The 16,040-nt window shown below is 41.9% G+C and overlaps 1 protein-coding gene across 2 annotated transcripts in view; it reads right to left on the bottom strand.

The window, feature by feature from the left end:
- LOC118366394 (FGFR1 oncogene partner 2 homolog) overlaps nt 1-16,040 on the bottom strand; it is a 112,468-nt gene that overhangs the window by 95,225 nt on the left and 1,203 nt on the right. The window contains exon 2 of one of the 2 annotated variants that reach the window (XM_052492460.1): nt 10,333-14,705. The exons of the other annotated variant lie outside the window; for it this stretch is intronic. Coding sequence (XP_052348420.1) covers nt 10,403-12,040 — 1,638 coding nt within the window. The 5' untranslated portion in view covers nt 12,041-14,705 and the 3' untranslated portion in view covers nt 10,333-10,402. Of the gene's footprint in view, nt 1-10,332; nt 14,706-16,040 lie in introns of those variants that run through there. 2 annotated transcript variants of the gene reach the window in all.

The following is a 16,040-nucleotide window of genomic DNA, read 5'->3' as shown; positions in this document are numbered from 1 at the left end:
TTAATAATGGACTTAATGGTGCTCCATGGGATGTTCAAAGTTACAGATATTTTTTATAACCCAACTCTGATTTGTACTTCTCCACAACTTTGTCCCTGACCTGTTTGGAGAGCTCATTGGTCTTCATGGTGCCGCTTGCTTGGTGGTGTTGCAGACTCTGGGGCCTTTCAGAACAGGTATATATATATATACTGAAATCATGTGGCAGATCATGTGACACAGATTGCACACAGGTGGTCTTTATTTAACTAATTATGTGACTTCTGAAGGTAATTGTTTGCACCAGATCTTATTTATAGGGGCTTCATAGCAAAGGGGGGAATACATATGCACGCACCACTTTTCCATTTTTTATATATATTTTTAATTTCACTTCACCAATTTGGACTATTTGGTGTATGTCCATAACATGAAATCCAAATAAAAATCTATTTAAATTACAGGTTGTAATGCAACAAAATAGGAAAAGCACCAAGGAAGATGACTACTTTTACAAGGCACTGTATCTATAGCTGTGTTAGCCAGAAAACAATGGTTTAAATATAATGAATTAGCTGAGTTAATTAAATCAGTGGCGTGCGGATAATGCTGTTGTCCATCAGTCCATCTTCTGTCTCAGAGAGATGGCTTTAAATGCTAATCTTACTGCTACTTAAAGCTGTCACTCTGTCCCTGACATGGTTTAAAACTTCTTGATGCACCCATCCCGTTAGCGGGATCATTTTCGTCAACATCGGAGCGCCAAATTCAAATTAAATTACTAAAAATATTTAATTTTCATGAAATCACAAGTGCAATATAGCAAAACACAGCTTAGCTTGATGTTAATCCACCTGGCATGTCAGATTTCAAAAAAGCTTTTCGGCGAAAGCGTACCAAGCGTTTATGTAAGGACATCTCTCTCAGCAGACAAAACATTACAAACAGCTAGCAGTAAAGTAGATTGGTCACGAAAGTCAGAAAAGCAATTAAATGAATCGCTTACCTTTGATGATCTTCGGATGTTTGCACTCATGAGACCCCCAGTTACAAAATAAATGTTCCTTTTGTTCCAAAAATATTATTTTTAATATCCAAAATACCTCCATTTGGTTGGCGTGTTATGTTCAGAAATCTTCAAGCTCGAACGGTCACAACGGGGCAGACGAAAATTCCAAATAGTATCCGTAAAGTTTGTAGAAACATGTCAAATGTTTTTTATAATCAATCCTCAGGTTGTTTTTACAATATATAATCGATAATGTTTAAACTGGACTGTAGCCTCTTCAATAGGAGAGAGAGATAAAATGTGTGATCTTTCTCGCTCATTTTTCACAATAAAAGCCTGAAACAAATGTCTAAAGACTGTTCACACCATGTGGAAGCCATAGGAAAAGGAATCTGGTTAAAATCCATTTAAAATGGAGGATAGGCATGCAATGGAACAGGGAGATTCGTTTCTCTAAGGCACTTCCTGGTTTGATTTTCCTCAGGTTTTCGCCTGCATTATCATTTCTGTTATACTCACAGACAATATTTTGACAGTTTTGGAAACTTTAGAGTGTTTTATATCCTAATCTGACAATTATAGGCATATTCTAGATTCTGGGCTTGAGAAATAGGCAGTTTCATTTGGGTACGTTTTTCATCCAAACATCAAAATACTGCCCCCTACACTCAACAGGTTAAATCTTTATTAGATGAGCTTGATGCTGCATACGGTGACTTGATTCTCCACGCTTACGTAAGGTGGTTGAGTCGCGGGAAAGTACTGCAGCGATTTGTTGACTTGCTGCCCGAGATCAAATCATTTCTGGAGTCACGAAATGAGGAGCATGAGAAACTGTGTGATGATGCATGGCTGCTAGACTTTCCTCACGGACATACCAGCAAAACTGAACGAGCTTAACTATGAGCTTCAGGGAAAAGACAAAGACGTGGCACACATGATCCGCGTTGTCAATGCCTTTAAGGCCAAGGTGGGTGTGTGGGCCTCTCAGTTGAAAAATGGAAGAATGGTGCACTTCCCAAACCTGGAGAAAATGTCGCAAAACATCAGAAATAAAGATGCTTTTCTCCCACAAGAATTCTGTGCCCACCTGGAGAAACTGGAATACGAATTCAACAACCGTTTTCAGGAGTTAAATGCAACAGCCTCCCCTATGTCATTTATCTCAAACCCTTTCCTTCCTTTTGAGATTGAGGTGTCCGCCAAATTCCAGCAAGTATTTGCTTTACCAATCGTAGTTGACATGGAGATAATTGAATTGAAAAATGACAGAGTTGAAAGCAAGAACAAGAAACAGTGACTTTTGGGGTCTTGTAAACACTGAAAAGTTCCCTCTCCTTTCAACCTGCGCACTTAAGGCGATGGCCTACTTTGGATCAACATATCTCTGTGAGATGGCCTTTTCACAGATGAAAATAATAAAGTCAATGAACAGGTCTTGTCTAACTAATAGACATCTCACAGACAGTGTCAGACTTGCTGTGTCAAACTATGAGCCATACTACAGTGCACTTGCTGATAGTGTGCAATCACAGCAATCACATTGAATGTGTATGTGTGTGTGTAGGGGGGAATCTCATCCACAGCCAGAGTGAGTGAGCATTGCCAGTTTCAAATCTGTTGTAGGCTATATTGTTTACAAAAGTATATGTTCAAAAATGGAGAATTAAACAGTACTGTACATGATTGGCTTAGTCCTGTAATTGACTGATTGAGGAAATGAATTGTAGTAGGGCTGTGATTTGTGTGAAAGTATTTTTGAACAATTGAATGATGTGAATAATATTTTGAATGCTTAGTTGCACTTTGTCATGGAAATTGCAAGATTATGTTATAATGCTTATATTGCATTATAGTGGTTGTTTTATTCGACAGAATAGAGTATTCTGTTAACTATTGTGTGTGTGTTCTACTGAGGATGGGCCTCTATGAGATAACACTGACAGAGGAGATGTCTTTGGGTGATAAAACCTAAAGAGCATTCCAGAGCATGAGTTAATGTTTCTGTTTTATACCGTACCAGGGAGAGATGGTTCCAGTTTGGAGTCGGAGGGCCAGACACTGGTCTATACAATGAAAACTGTTGACACAGCAGTTGCTGTCTGCTATGTATTATAGATATCTTTCATACAAATCTTAACCTTGTGACCCATTGTATGTATCTGTTGCCTGTCATGTAGGTTGAAATGGGTGTATCTTGGTTATAAAAGACCTTTGTACTTTTGTTTTATCACACTCAACGGTTCATTAGAAATGGTGAGTCGTTGAAAGTCATTGCTATTGCAAAGCTCTTATTATTAAAGATGTCGTTTAAGTATAACTTTGACTTGTGTGAAGTTTGTCTCTCCTCATTTGATAATACAGAAATTAACCACCACAACTTACTTGAGTATTGTCATTTTGAAGCGTCTTGAAATATGATGTTTATAAAGGGAAAGTGAAACAGTACTGTACATGATTGGCTTAGGCCTGTAATTGACTGATGATTGAGGTTATATATGAATGGTGAATGAGTAATAGGCCTGTGGAAATATAGAAAAATGTAATGTGACTGTTATAAAATGTTGAATGATAGTTGCACTTACTTCTGATTATAGTATTTGTATAATTAAATTAATACTTTGCTTGTGACTGACAGGTAACAAAATAAAGAATGTCAAAGTGTAACTACATTGTGGCCTTGTTTTTTTCGTCATTTTTTGCAAGTGGTAGATCTTGATTTACATTTTGGGCTTAAAAAGGCTGTTGACCACTGCGGTAGACCATTCCATTTGTGTGGGCAGTCTAAGGAGTATTGTTGTCTCTGAGGGGTCTTGTTTGTCTTGGCCTGGTTTGCTAACTACCTCTCTCAAAGAGTGCAGTGTATAAAGTCAGAACATCTGCTGTCTCAGCCACTTCCTGTCACCAAGGGAGCACCCCAAGGCTCGATCCTAGGCCCCACGCTCTTCTCAATTTACACCAACAACATCGCTCACGCAGTAGGAAGCTCTCTCATTCATTTATATGCAGATGATACGGTCTTATACTCAGCTGGCCCCACCCCAGAATTTGTGTTAAATGCTCTACAACAAAGCTTTCTTTGTGTCCAACAAGCTTTCTCTACCCTTAACCTTGTTCTTAACTCCTCCAAAACAAAGGTAATGTGGTTTAGTAAGAAGACACACCTCTTCCCACAGGTGTGATTACTACCATTGAGGGTTTAGAGCTTCAGGTAGCCACATACAAGTACTTGGGAGTATGGCTAGACTATACACTGTCCTTCTCTCAGTACATATCAAAGCTGCAAGCTAAAGTTCAATCTAGACTTGGTTTCCTTTATCCTAATTGCTCTTCTTCCACCCCAGCTGCCAAACTAACCCTGATTCAGATGACCATCCAACCCATGCTAGATTACGGATATGTAATTTATAGATTGGCAGGTAAGGGTGTTCTCAAGCGGCTAGATGTTCTTTAAAATGGCTCCAACAGAGAGGGCTGCCTCGTTTCCCACTCTTGTGAATTTTTGAATGTATTCTTTTTTACTCTGTTAGCCCATAAAACATTTGTGTGTTATTACATACAGCCGGGAAGACACTATTGGATATCAGAGTGACGGTAACTCATCAGCACTACCAGCATTGCGACCAGAAATACGACTTCTTCGAATCGGATCCTTTGTTCGCACCCCCAGGGCGATTGAACTGATATCAGAAGCCAAGTGGTCTTCTAGTGGTATTCTAGTCCGACTTAGGAGGCATGCACACCACCCACTGCTTCCGAGTATATTACTCACAAATATCTTTGGATAATAAAGTTGATAAGCTCTGGGCGAGGGCCTCTTTCCACCGAGACATCAGGGACTGTGACATACTCTGTTTCACGGAAACATGTCTCTCTTGGGATATACTGTCTGAATTTGTCCAGCCCACTGGGTTCTCAGTTCATCACCCAGACAGGAATAAATATCTCTCCGGGAAGAAGGGCAGGGGTGTATGTTTCATGATTAATGACTCATGGTGTAATTGTTATAACATACAGGAATTCAAGTCCTTTTGTTCACCTGACCTAGAATACCTCACAATCAAATGCTTACCGTATTATCTAGCAAAAGATTTGTATTTGGTTATAGTCACGGCCATGTATATCCCCCTCAAGCCAATACCACGACGGCCCTCAAAGAACTTTACTGGACTTTATACAAACTGGAAACCACATATCCTTTTCCTGCATTTATTGTAGCTGGGAATTTTAACATAGCAAAGTTGAGGAAAAGGCTGCCAAAGTTCTATCATCATATCGACTATACTACTCGTGCTGCTAAAGCACTGTTACTCCAACTTCCGGCATGGGGGTGCCGATGCTCCTGAAGAAGGTTATCGAGAAAGGAATGTGAGTCTTATTCAGTACATTTAGTTATTGCTTGCTTTTCTAATAGTGCTGAGCAATGAACCGAAATGACAGTTATTTTTGGTTTTAAAAACTACACAAAAATATAAATACAATGTGCAACAAATTCAACTATTTTCCTGAGTTACAGTTTATATAAGGAAATCAGTCAATTAAAATAAATTCATTTGGCCCTAATCTATGGATTTTACATGACTAGGAATACAGATGCATCTGTTGGTCACAGGTACCTTGAAAAAAAAGGCAGGAGCATGAATCAGAAAACCAGTCAGTATCTGGTGTGCCCACCATTCGCCTCTATGACCTGTGCAACGTTGTCCCACTCCTACTCATTTGCTGTGCAAAGTTGCTGGATATTGGCAGGAACTGGAACAGTGTTGTACATGTCGATCCAGAGCATCCCAAACATGGTCAATGGGTGACATGTCTGCTGAGTATGCCGACCATGGAAGAACTGGGATATTTTCTGCTTCCAGGAATTGTGTACAGATCCTTAAGACACGAGGCCATACATTATCATGCTGAAACATGAGGTGATGGATGGCATGATAATGGGCCTCAGGATCTTGTCACGGTATCTCGGTGCATTCAAATTGCCATCGATAAAATGAAAATTGGGTTTGTTGTCCATAGCTTAGGCCTGCCCATACCATAACCCCACTGCCACCATGGGGCACTCTGTTCACAACGTTGACAGCAGAAAACAGCTTGCCCACACGACGCCATACACGTCTGCCATCTGGCCGCTACAGTTGAAACCGAGAATCATCTGTGAAGAGCATACTTCTCCAGTGTGCCAGTGGCCATCGAAGGTGAGCATTTGCTTACTGAAGTCGGTTTACGACACATAACTGCAGTCAGGTCAAGACCCTGGTGAGGACGACGAGCATGCAAATCAGATTCCCGAGATGGTTTCTGACAGTTTGTACAGAGATTCTTCGGTTGTGCAAACCCACAGTTTCCTCAGCTGTCCGGGTAGCTGGTCTCAGACGATCCCGCAGGTGAAGAAGCCAGATGTAGAGGTCCTTGGGTAAAGGTGGTCTGCGGTTGTGAAGCCAATTGAACGTACTGCCAAATGTTCTAAAAGGATGTTGGAGATGGCTTTTGGTAGGGAAATTAACATTCAATTCTCTGGCAACAGCTCTGTTGGATATCCACAATGCAAACTCCGTCAACACTTAAGACATCTGTGGCATTATGTTGCGTGGTAAAACTGCACATAGACTGCAGAGTGGCCTTTTATTGTCCTCCAACACAAGGTGCACCTGTATAATGATCGTGCTGTTTAATCAGCTTCTTAATATGTCACACCTGTCAGGTGGATGGATTATGTCAGCAAAGGGGAAATGCTCACTAATAAGAATGTAAACAAATGCGTGCACAACATTTGAGAGAAAAGCTTTTTGTGCGTCTGGAACATTTCTGGGATCTATTGTTTCAGCTCATGAAACATGGGACCAACACTTTACATGTTGCGTTTATATTTTTGTTCAGTGTAATTGACCGACATTGGTTCAATATTTGAATTCTATATTGTTCTTTCTTTTTCTGAGGTCAATGCCAACATTCTGCAGTAAGCCTACCTTTTGCTAGAAATCAGATCAAGCCAAGATCGAGATGTAGTAAGATGTAGTAGAGAGTGGAAGTTTCCAACAGGCCAATATTCTTCATAGTTTAGAGCAGAAAGCGTGGTACTTAACTACAATGACAATAATCCATTGCGCACCTAGTTACCTGGTCTGTGTGATTATTTTATGCCTTCCATATTAGGTTAGTGTTGGGCACACTGAAGTAGGTCGGGCAGACCTGGTTTTAATGTCTATGGTGCAGACATGGGGAGACGATATAGAAGAATGCATGATTGACAGGGATAGAGAACAGTTGCTTTGCTAGGTATCTCTACCTGATCAATACTTTCTAAGTGACTGATAGTTGGTATTCATCAGTGATAAAAGTATTCCGTATTTACTTTGAAGAAATATTAAAATTGTGATTTTGTCAGACAGCATGGGCATCAGCTCTATAGAGATGAGATGATGACTTGGAATGAAATAACAGTCATCCAATAAAACAAATGTAATATACACAACGTCTGAAATATAGTAATGTGAATAAATTATGGTTAATAAGTGATAAGCAGTAATGGGCAGTCACTACCATCATTTTAAAAACTATTATTCTGTGTTGTTACAGCACTCAACCCACATAACGCATAATGCATTTAATGACTTTGAAAAATTTAGGTTAGGGCTTATCTGGTTGTGTCACGTCCTGACCTTAGTTCCTTTTGTATGTCTTTATTTTAGTTTGGTCAGGGCGTGAGTTGGGGTGGGCATTCTATGTTTTCTATTTCTGTGTGTTTGGCCTGGTATGGTTCCCAATCAGAGGCAGCTGGCAATCGTTGTCTCTGATTGGGAACCATACTTAGGCAGCCTGTTTTCCCACTATGGGTTGTGGGTAGTTGTTTTCTGTCTCTGTGTTTGCACCCGACAGAACGGTTTCATTTTCGGTCATTCTCTTGTTGTTTTGTGTTCAGTTTAAATAAATATTAACATGAACACATACCACGCTGCATATTGGTCCGATCCTTCCTACTCCTCCTCAGAAGAGGAAAACCGTCACAGAACTACCCACCACCAAAGGACCAAGCAGCGTGGTGAAAGGGACTCCTGGACAGGTGAGCAGCGCTATCTGGAGTATGAGACAACCTGGGAGGAGATAGAGAGGTGGTCGGTTGACCCAGGGAGAGTGCCGGAGCCCGCCTGGGATTCTCTAGAACAGTGCGATGAGGGGTACCGGAGAATGGAGTTGGCGACACAAACACGGCTGGCAAGGAAGCCCAAGAGGCAGCCCGGGAGTGTGGCAGAGTCAGGTTGGAGACCTGAGGCAACTCCCCATGCTTACCGTGGCGGGCGTTGTACTGGTCAGACACCGTGTTATGCGGTGGAGCATTACATCCCAGCTCCCTGCACCTGCCGGGCTAGGGTGAGCATCCAGCCAGGACGGATGGTGCCAGCCCTGCTCTCCAGACAGCCAGTACGTCTCCTCGGGCCAGGATATCCTGCGTCGGCTCTGCTCACTGGGTCTCCCGTGCGAGCCAGAGTCCGGACTTAAACCCGATCATACATCTCTAGAGAGATCTGAAAATAGCTGTGCAGTGACGCTCCCCATACAACCTGACTGAGCTTGAGGATCGGCAGAGAAGAATGGGAGAAACTCCCCAAATACAGGTGTGCCAAGCTTGTAGTGTCATGTCCAAGAAGACTCGAGGCTGTAATCGCTGCCAAAGGTGCTTTAACAAAGTACTGAGTAAAGGGTCTGAATACTTATGAAAATTGGATAGTTCCGTTTTTTATTTGTAATACATTTGCAAAAATGTCTAAAACCAGTTTTTGCCTTGCCATTATGGGGTATTGTGTGTAGATTGAGGGGGGAAAAAACAATTGAATCGGTTTTAGAACAAGGCTCTAATGTACAGGGATACAAACTGATGAGGGGACAAAAGGGTAACAGTTTTTTTTGGCACTAAAACATGCAGCTTTTAACTAATTACACAACAAAGAATATGATCTACACGATCAGTCTCTGTGTGTAAAATAAAGTGGTTAATGTGAACCCAACTCACAGCTAAAAAATGTAAAGTAAGCAATCCAATGTTATTTGTTGCCTAGACTTTACTGCAAATGACACTTAAGTCTTGAGAAAACAATACACTAATATTGCAGTTAGCCATGACAGCCTTTATAATATAACGCTTGTGACCACACACTCATCTAAATATTGCACTTGGGGGAAAAAACATATTTAAATTTAGAAATAGAATGAAACAAACAGGCATCATATTTATACTCTGTTATAGTGGCCACTATAGTAGACATTGATCAGGTGCACAAGGCTACATGTGCAAAAATAACATTCACTGAGTAAAAAAATAGATAATCCCCCCTCACTCACAAAAGTGTTACTGTCAAGTTCAACACAACAAAAACAATATTTTGGCTACACTGCACAGTATTACATGATACACTTTCTGCCTGTGGACATCTGTTCTACAATGTGCCAGCAGAACATGATACTCTTTTTTGGCATAATTGATATCTTTCAGACAGAGTACACATGGCATACCCCTATTTATGACCTGTATTGAGAAAGAGGGAAAGTGTGTGGTGTTCCTTTCAACTCTATAGTGGCATCCAGCTTAAACCAAAGCCAGGCCCAGCTACACTTGAATCCACTTGTTTAACAAGCAGCGCCTCATTTTCACCTAATTCTCTCATTCTGAAAATGAATCACGCATATATAGTACTGTAGAGGGAAAACATTATTTCACAGATAGTAGGTAGTTCGTTAGCTAGTTAACTCATTAACATTTCACGGATTGCCAGGGTCCAGTAAGCAACTAACGCATTATAACTTGAAGAACGGCAAGGAGTCGTATACCAGTTAATACTATAGCGCAGGGGTGTCAAAGTCAAATGGACGGAGGGCCAAATAAAAAATTTAGCTACAAGCCGAGGGCCGGACTGTTCGAATGTTCATTGAACATTTTTTAAATGACGCATATAGTCTAGTGAACCTAATTGAACCTACTGAAAACCTAACAAATATATTCCAATATGATCAGATAAATAAAGCAATATTTTCTTATGGCTCTGTCAGTAATCTTTAATTTTCAACAGACACAAAAGACAAATTTCCTTTATATAAAAATCCCCATAACATGAACATTAAATGAAAGAAACTGGTATTCAAGGCACCATCAGTAGCCTATATTTTCTATTTTAGCAAAAGTGGGCTAAATTTACTTCAAAGAAAAAAACAATAATAGCAATTTTCTATCATCCACTCAACTGAAATATTTTAAAATATAATTGGATTGAAATACAATAAAATAAAGTGCAAAAATCTATTAATCAAAAACAACACTTTGTTTAAGGAGAAGTAACATGCAGTGAAAACAAATATTAAACTTTAACTTTTAAACTTGAACTGAGTAAAAACTCTAAATATGTGATTGCACAGTAATGTTCACTTGTTTGAGGTTGAGGGTGATACTTGGTGGTGTCCCATCTTTTCCACAAGTTCATCAATGTTCGGGGTAAGGCTCTGAGCTGAGGAAATCCTCAGAATTGAGTGGAGGTGTTCAGCAGTAAGTCGACTTCTGTGTGATGTTTTGTTCAAGTTCATCAAAGAAAACAGTTGTTCACACAGGTATGTGCTGCCAAACATAGACAACGTTTGAGCAGCCTGGATGCGCAGCTGGGGCATTGTGTCGGGGAGGAAACGGGCGAACTCCGCAGCACCCACTGCCGCATATTTTGCCCTCAGTGCATCATTGCATTGGAGGTCAATCAACTCCATTTGGAGGTTTGGTGGTGAGCTTTCCACGTCAACAGCAAATGGGTTACCGAGCAGTTCCAACCTGCTTTTTTGTGCTTCAAAGTCAGCAAATCGGCGTCGAAAGTCAGCGGCAAGCATACCTATTTTATCAGCCAACTGTGCGCTCGGGAACGCACTGGTAGAGAGCTTCTCTTTCATGGTCTGGCAGCTGGGAAAGTGGCTCAAATTTTCTTTCCGCATCTGCGTCTCCCACAGAGTCAGTTTGGTTTTAAATGCCTTCACTGTACTGTACATATCAGAGATGACACGATCCCGACCCTGCAGCTGCAAGTTCATTGCATTCAGATGACTCGTAATGTCACACAGAAAAGCCATTTCACACAGAAACATTTCGTCTCGGAGTTGTGTTGTGTCTTTCCCTTTGCTGTCCAAGAACAGACAAATCTCCTCACGAAGCTCGAAACATCTTTGAAGCACCTTTCCCTGGCTTAGCCATCGCACCTCTGTGTGATAAGGCAAATCACCATGCTCCGTTTCTAACTCCGTCAGAAATGCCTTGAACTGGCGGTGATTCAAACCTTTGGCTCTGATAAAGTTAACTGTGCGCGTGATGATGCTCATTACATGCTCCATTTTCAAGGCTTTACCGCACAACGCTTCCTGGTGTATGATACAATGATAAGCTGTCAGCTCACCTGTCGCGTTTTCCTCTTGCATCTTTTCCCGTATCTTCGCCACCAGTCCGCTCCTGTGTCCACACATCGCAGGTGCTCCGTCGGTTGTCAAACCCACGAGTTTTTCCCAAGGCAGCTCCATCTCATTTACACATCTTGACACCTCTTCATACAAATCATGCCCCGTAGTTGTGCCATGCATAGGACGTAAAGCCAAAAACTCCTCTGTCACGCTTAGGCTGGAGTCCACTCCGCGGATGAAAATTGACAACTGGGCAATGTCAGAAATGTCGGTGCTCTCATCCACAGCCAAGGAATATGCAATGAAATCTTTTCCCTTTTTCACAAGCTGCTCTTTTAGATTGATGGACAACTGGTCTACTCTCTCGGCAATGGTGTTTCTGCTCAGACTCACATTTAAAAAGAGTTGCCTTTTTTCTGGGCAAACTTCGTCACAAACTTTAATCATGCAGTTTTTGATGAAATCCCCCTCCGTAAATGGCCGGGCTGATTTAGCGATCTCTTCTGCCAAAATAAAACTGGCCTTGACAGCAGCCTGGCCTTGTGATTTGGCTTTTTTGAACAGAGCCTGTCGAGATTTGAGGCCTCGTTTTAATTCCTCTGCCTTTTGTAGCCTTTGTTCCATGTCCATATTCTTGTTTTTGTCCGCGTGTTTCGTTTCATAATGTCGTCTCAGATTATACTCTTTCAGTACCGCCACACTTTCTCCACACAGAAGACACACAGGTTTTCCAGCTACCTCCGTGAACAAATACTCCGACTCCCACCTTGTTTGAAACCCCGGTTCTCAGTGTCCACCTTCCGTTTTGCCATTTTTGATGGGTATCTGAAAGTTAATTTTACTGTGATGCTGACAACTGCTGTGCCAATAAATATTGAAATGAAGCAGCCTACTGCTCGGTGCGTCACCGTTGCATTGTGGGAAATGTAGTATTGGTGCGTGTAAAAGATCTGCGGGCTGCCGGCTTGCTGCGGTCTGCGGGCCGGTTCTAATAATAAATCAAGATCATCCCAGGGGCCGTAAAAAACCTTCTCGCGGGCCGGATGTGGCCCGCGGGCCTTGACTCTGACATATGTGCTATAGCGTATTGGTTAGGCTACGAACATTTGCTCATGATGTTGTAATGTTAGCTCGATAACGTTAGCTGTTTGACTTTCATAACTAGCTCATTTTCACACCATAAACTAAATTATTTGATCAGTTAAGTTGGCTAATGTTGTTCAATATTTCTCTGGCTAGCTAGCGGAGACTTCGATCCAACGAGTAAGACACTTCATAGGGTTAGGGGCAGTATCCTGAATTTCCGCAAGTCACACCATATGTTGCAAAATGTTGCTTTTAACATACACAGACACCCTCATGATAGGCCAAGCATATTTTCAATCCTCACAGACACTTGTATGTTCATGAATGTTTAATATTACAATTTTGTCATTTGAATTTGGCGCGCTCCAGCTTCACCGGATGCTGTTGATTTTTCATCCCGCTAGCGGGATCCGAGCCCAAAGAGGTTTTAACACTGCTAACCATACTTGTTCCACCACACTTTCTCCCTCACCTCAAACCTTCCAAATGCAAGTTGTTTTTCAGTTAAAGCTCATGAAGTATGCTTCATCACCTTCCTCACCCCTGTCTCCGTGGTCAGGCTTCTCACCTACCTCTTCGTTATCATTCAAGGGACACGCTGGTGTAGCTGGTAAATTACCATTCCACTCTCCACACATTCCAGAGCGCAAGCTGATGCTGTAACTAGCAAATTGGTTCTCTCTTCAGTCTTGTGCTGCGTTCTGTTGTTATGTATGGGGGGTGATAAGAGACATATAAGCTACAAGAGCCGGCTCTTGTAAGTGAACGTTGGGAGCCGGCTCGCATATCAGATGAGCCAAATATATTTTAATTAAATATGATATGAATAATCAAGATTTAAATTAATAGAATTAACTAATTCAAAGAACGAACAATTGTTTTTAATAAAAAAATAATATAGGCATAAATGCTCAAGCGCACATATTCATTCTGACTGTCTGCTCAGACTAATGGCCTCACCTGTTGTTCCTGTCAATCAGACACGCAGTGTCAACCAGTGAACCAAAGATGCATGAGGGAGGGCCGAGCCAACTCACTCAGTCACACACTTAGCAACCGAGGAGAGAGAGGAAGCTGGAAAATGATTCGGAGGCAGGGTAGCATTTAGATGCATTTTAATAATGTAGACAATGTTAGAGCACAGTGTAGAATTTGCCAAAACAAAATCTCATATAAAGGCAGTTCTACGCACAACCTACTCCGGCATATGCGAACTGTGCACCCAAATGTGAAGCTAGCTGTAGGGGAGCTTCGAGAAACTAGCGGGCCTGCTAGTGATAGTGGTGGAGCTAGCACCTCCACACGTGGAGATGTATCCACTCAGTCAAGTAGGCCTACTCCGCAACCCACAGCAACGCAGTCTTCTATGGACCAGTTTATGCCAAAGTCTATGTCTGTAGCAAAACAAGGCCAAATTGATATTGTATTGGCTAAAATAATTGCCACCAATTTCCAGCCATTTTCGATCGTGGAGGACATAGGTTTTAGAAATTATAGCAATAGTCTAAATCCAATGTACACAATTCCAAGCAGGAAAACCCTTTCAAAATCACTTATTCCACAACCGTATGAGAGCACACAGGCTTCAGTGCGGGAAAGAGTCCAAAAAGCTACTGCAGTTTGCCTTACCACTGACTGCTGGACATCAGGGATAACCACTTCTTACAGGTCGGTTACATGTCACTTCATTGAAGATTTTTCGATTCTAGCTGTCTTCTGGACTGCTTTGAGACAGACACACCTCAGAGAACTTGGAAGAGGAACTGTTGAGAGCCAGAGAATGGCAAGTAGATGGAAAGTGGTCTGTTGTGTTACCGACAATGCAGCTAACATAACCAAAGCCATGAAAATTAGCAAATGGTCCCATCATCCACGTCATGCCCACACATTGTAAGAGATGCTCTGAAGGTGACGAAGCCCACTGTGGACAAAGTGAAAAAGTGAAAACGGCTGTGGAATACTTCCACAGGAGCGCAGTAGGTGCTGAAGTCTACACAATGCCAGATGGGGATGCCTGAACTGAGGCCTAAACAAGACTGCACTACAAGGGGGAATTCAACATTTTATATGATGAAGCAGTTTCTTAAGTCAAAGGATGCCATCATCTCTACCCTGGTCATTGTCAATGCACCTATTGATGCTCTGACCCAAGAAGTATGGGAGGTGGTGGAGGAGGTGTGCAGAGTCCTGGAACCCTTTGAGCAGGTCACTGTGGAGATCAGTGGAGAGAGGTACAGTAAGCAATTATTACTACATCATTATTTAATCCAGTATTATATATGTGTATGAGCAGTAGATGAAAATGGAGTATCAGTAGACAAAACATCAACCTGAACTTATAAGTTACTGAGACTAGTCAAGGACCATATCACCTCCACCCTACCTGACACCCTAGACCCACTCCAATTTGCTTACCGCCCAAATAGGTCCACAGACGATGCAATCTCAACCACACTGCACACTGCCCTAACCCATCTGGACAAGAGGAATACCTATGTGAGAATGCTGTTCATCGACTGCAGCTCAGCATTTTGATACCATAGTACCCTCCAAACTCGTCATCAAGCTCGAGGCCCTGGGTCTCGACCCCACCCTGTGCAACTGGGTACTGGACTTCCTGACGGGCCGCCCCCAGGTGGTGAGGGTAGGCAACAATATCTCCACCCCGCTGATCCTCAACAAGGGTGCGTTCTGAGCCCTCTCCTGTTCACCCACGACTGCGTGGCCACGCACGCTTCCAACTCAATCATCAAGTTTGCGGACGACACTACAGTGGTAGGCTTGATTACCAACAACGACGAGACGGCCTACAGGGAGGAGGTGAGGGCCCTCGGAGTGTGGTGTCAGGAAAATAACCTCACACTCAATGTCAACAAAACTAAGGAGATGATTGTGGACTTCAGGAAACAGCAGAGGGAGCACCCCCCTATCCACATCGATGGGACAGTAGTGGAGTGTCATTGACACTGACCCAACTCCAGCCACTTTAATAATGGGAATTGATGGGAAATTATGTAAATATATCACTAGCCACTTTAAACAATGCTACCTTATATAATGTTACTTACCCTACATTATTCATCTCATATGCATACGTATATACTGTACTCTACATCATCGACTGCATCCTTATGTAATACATGTATCACTAGCCACTTTAACTATGCCACTTTGTTTACTTGTCTACATACTCATCTCATATGTATATACTGTACTCGATACCATCTACTGTATGCTGCTCTGTACCATCACTCATTCATATATCCTTATGTACATATTCTTTATCCCCTTACACTGTGTATAAGACAGTAGTTTTGGAATTGTTAGTTAGATTACTTGTTGGTTATCACTGCATTGTCGGAACTAGAAGCACAAGCATTTCGCTACACTCGCATTAACATCTGCTAACCATGTGTATGTGACAAATAAAATTGGATTTGATTTGATTTGAGAGGGTAGTAAGTTTTAAGTTCCTCAGCGTACACATCACAGACAAACTGAATTGGTCCACCCACACAGACAGCATCGTGAAGAAGGCGCAGCA

This window comes from Oncorhynchus keta, chromosome 33, assembly GCF_023373465.1.
Source record: "Oncorhynchus keta strain PuntledgeMale-10-30-2019 chromosome 33, Oket_V2, whole genome shotgun sequence".
In the NCBI taxonomy this organism is placed as follows: domain Eukaryota; kingdom Metazoa; phylum Chordata; class Actinopteri; order Salmoniformes; family Salmonidae; genus Oncorhynchus; species Oncorhynchus keta.
The sequence above is the reverse complement of the archived record's forward strand: the minus strand, read 5'-3'. Positions and strand labels throughout refer to the sequence as shown.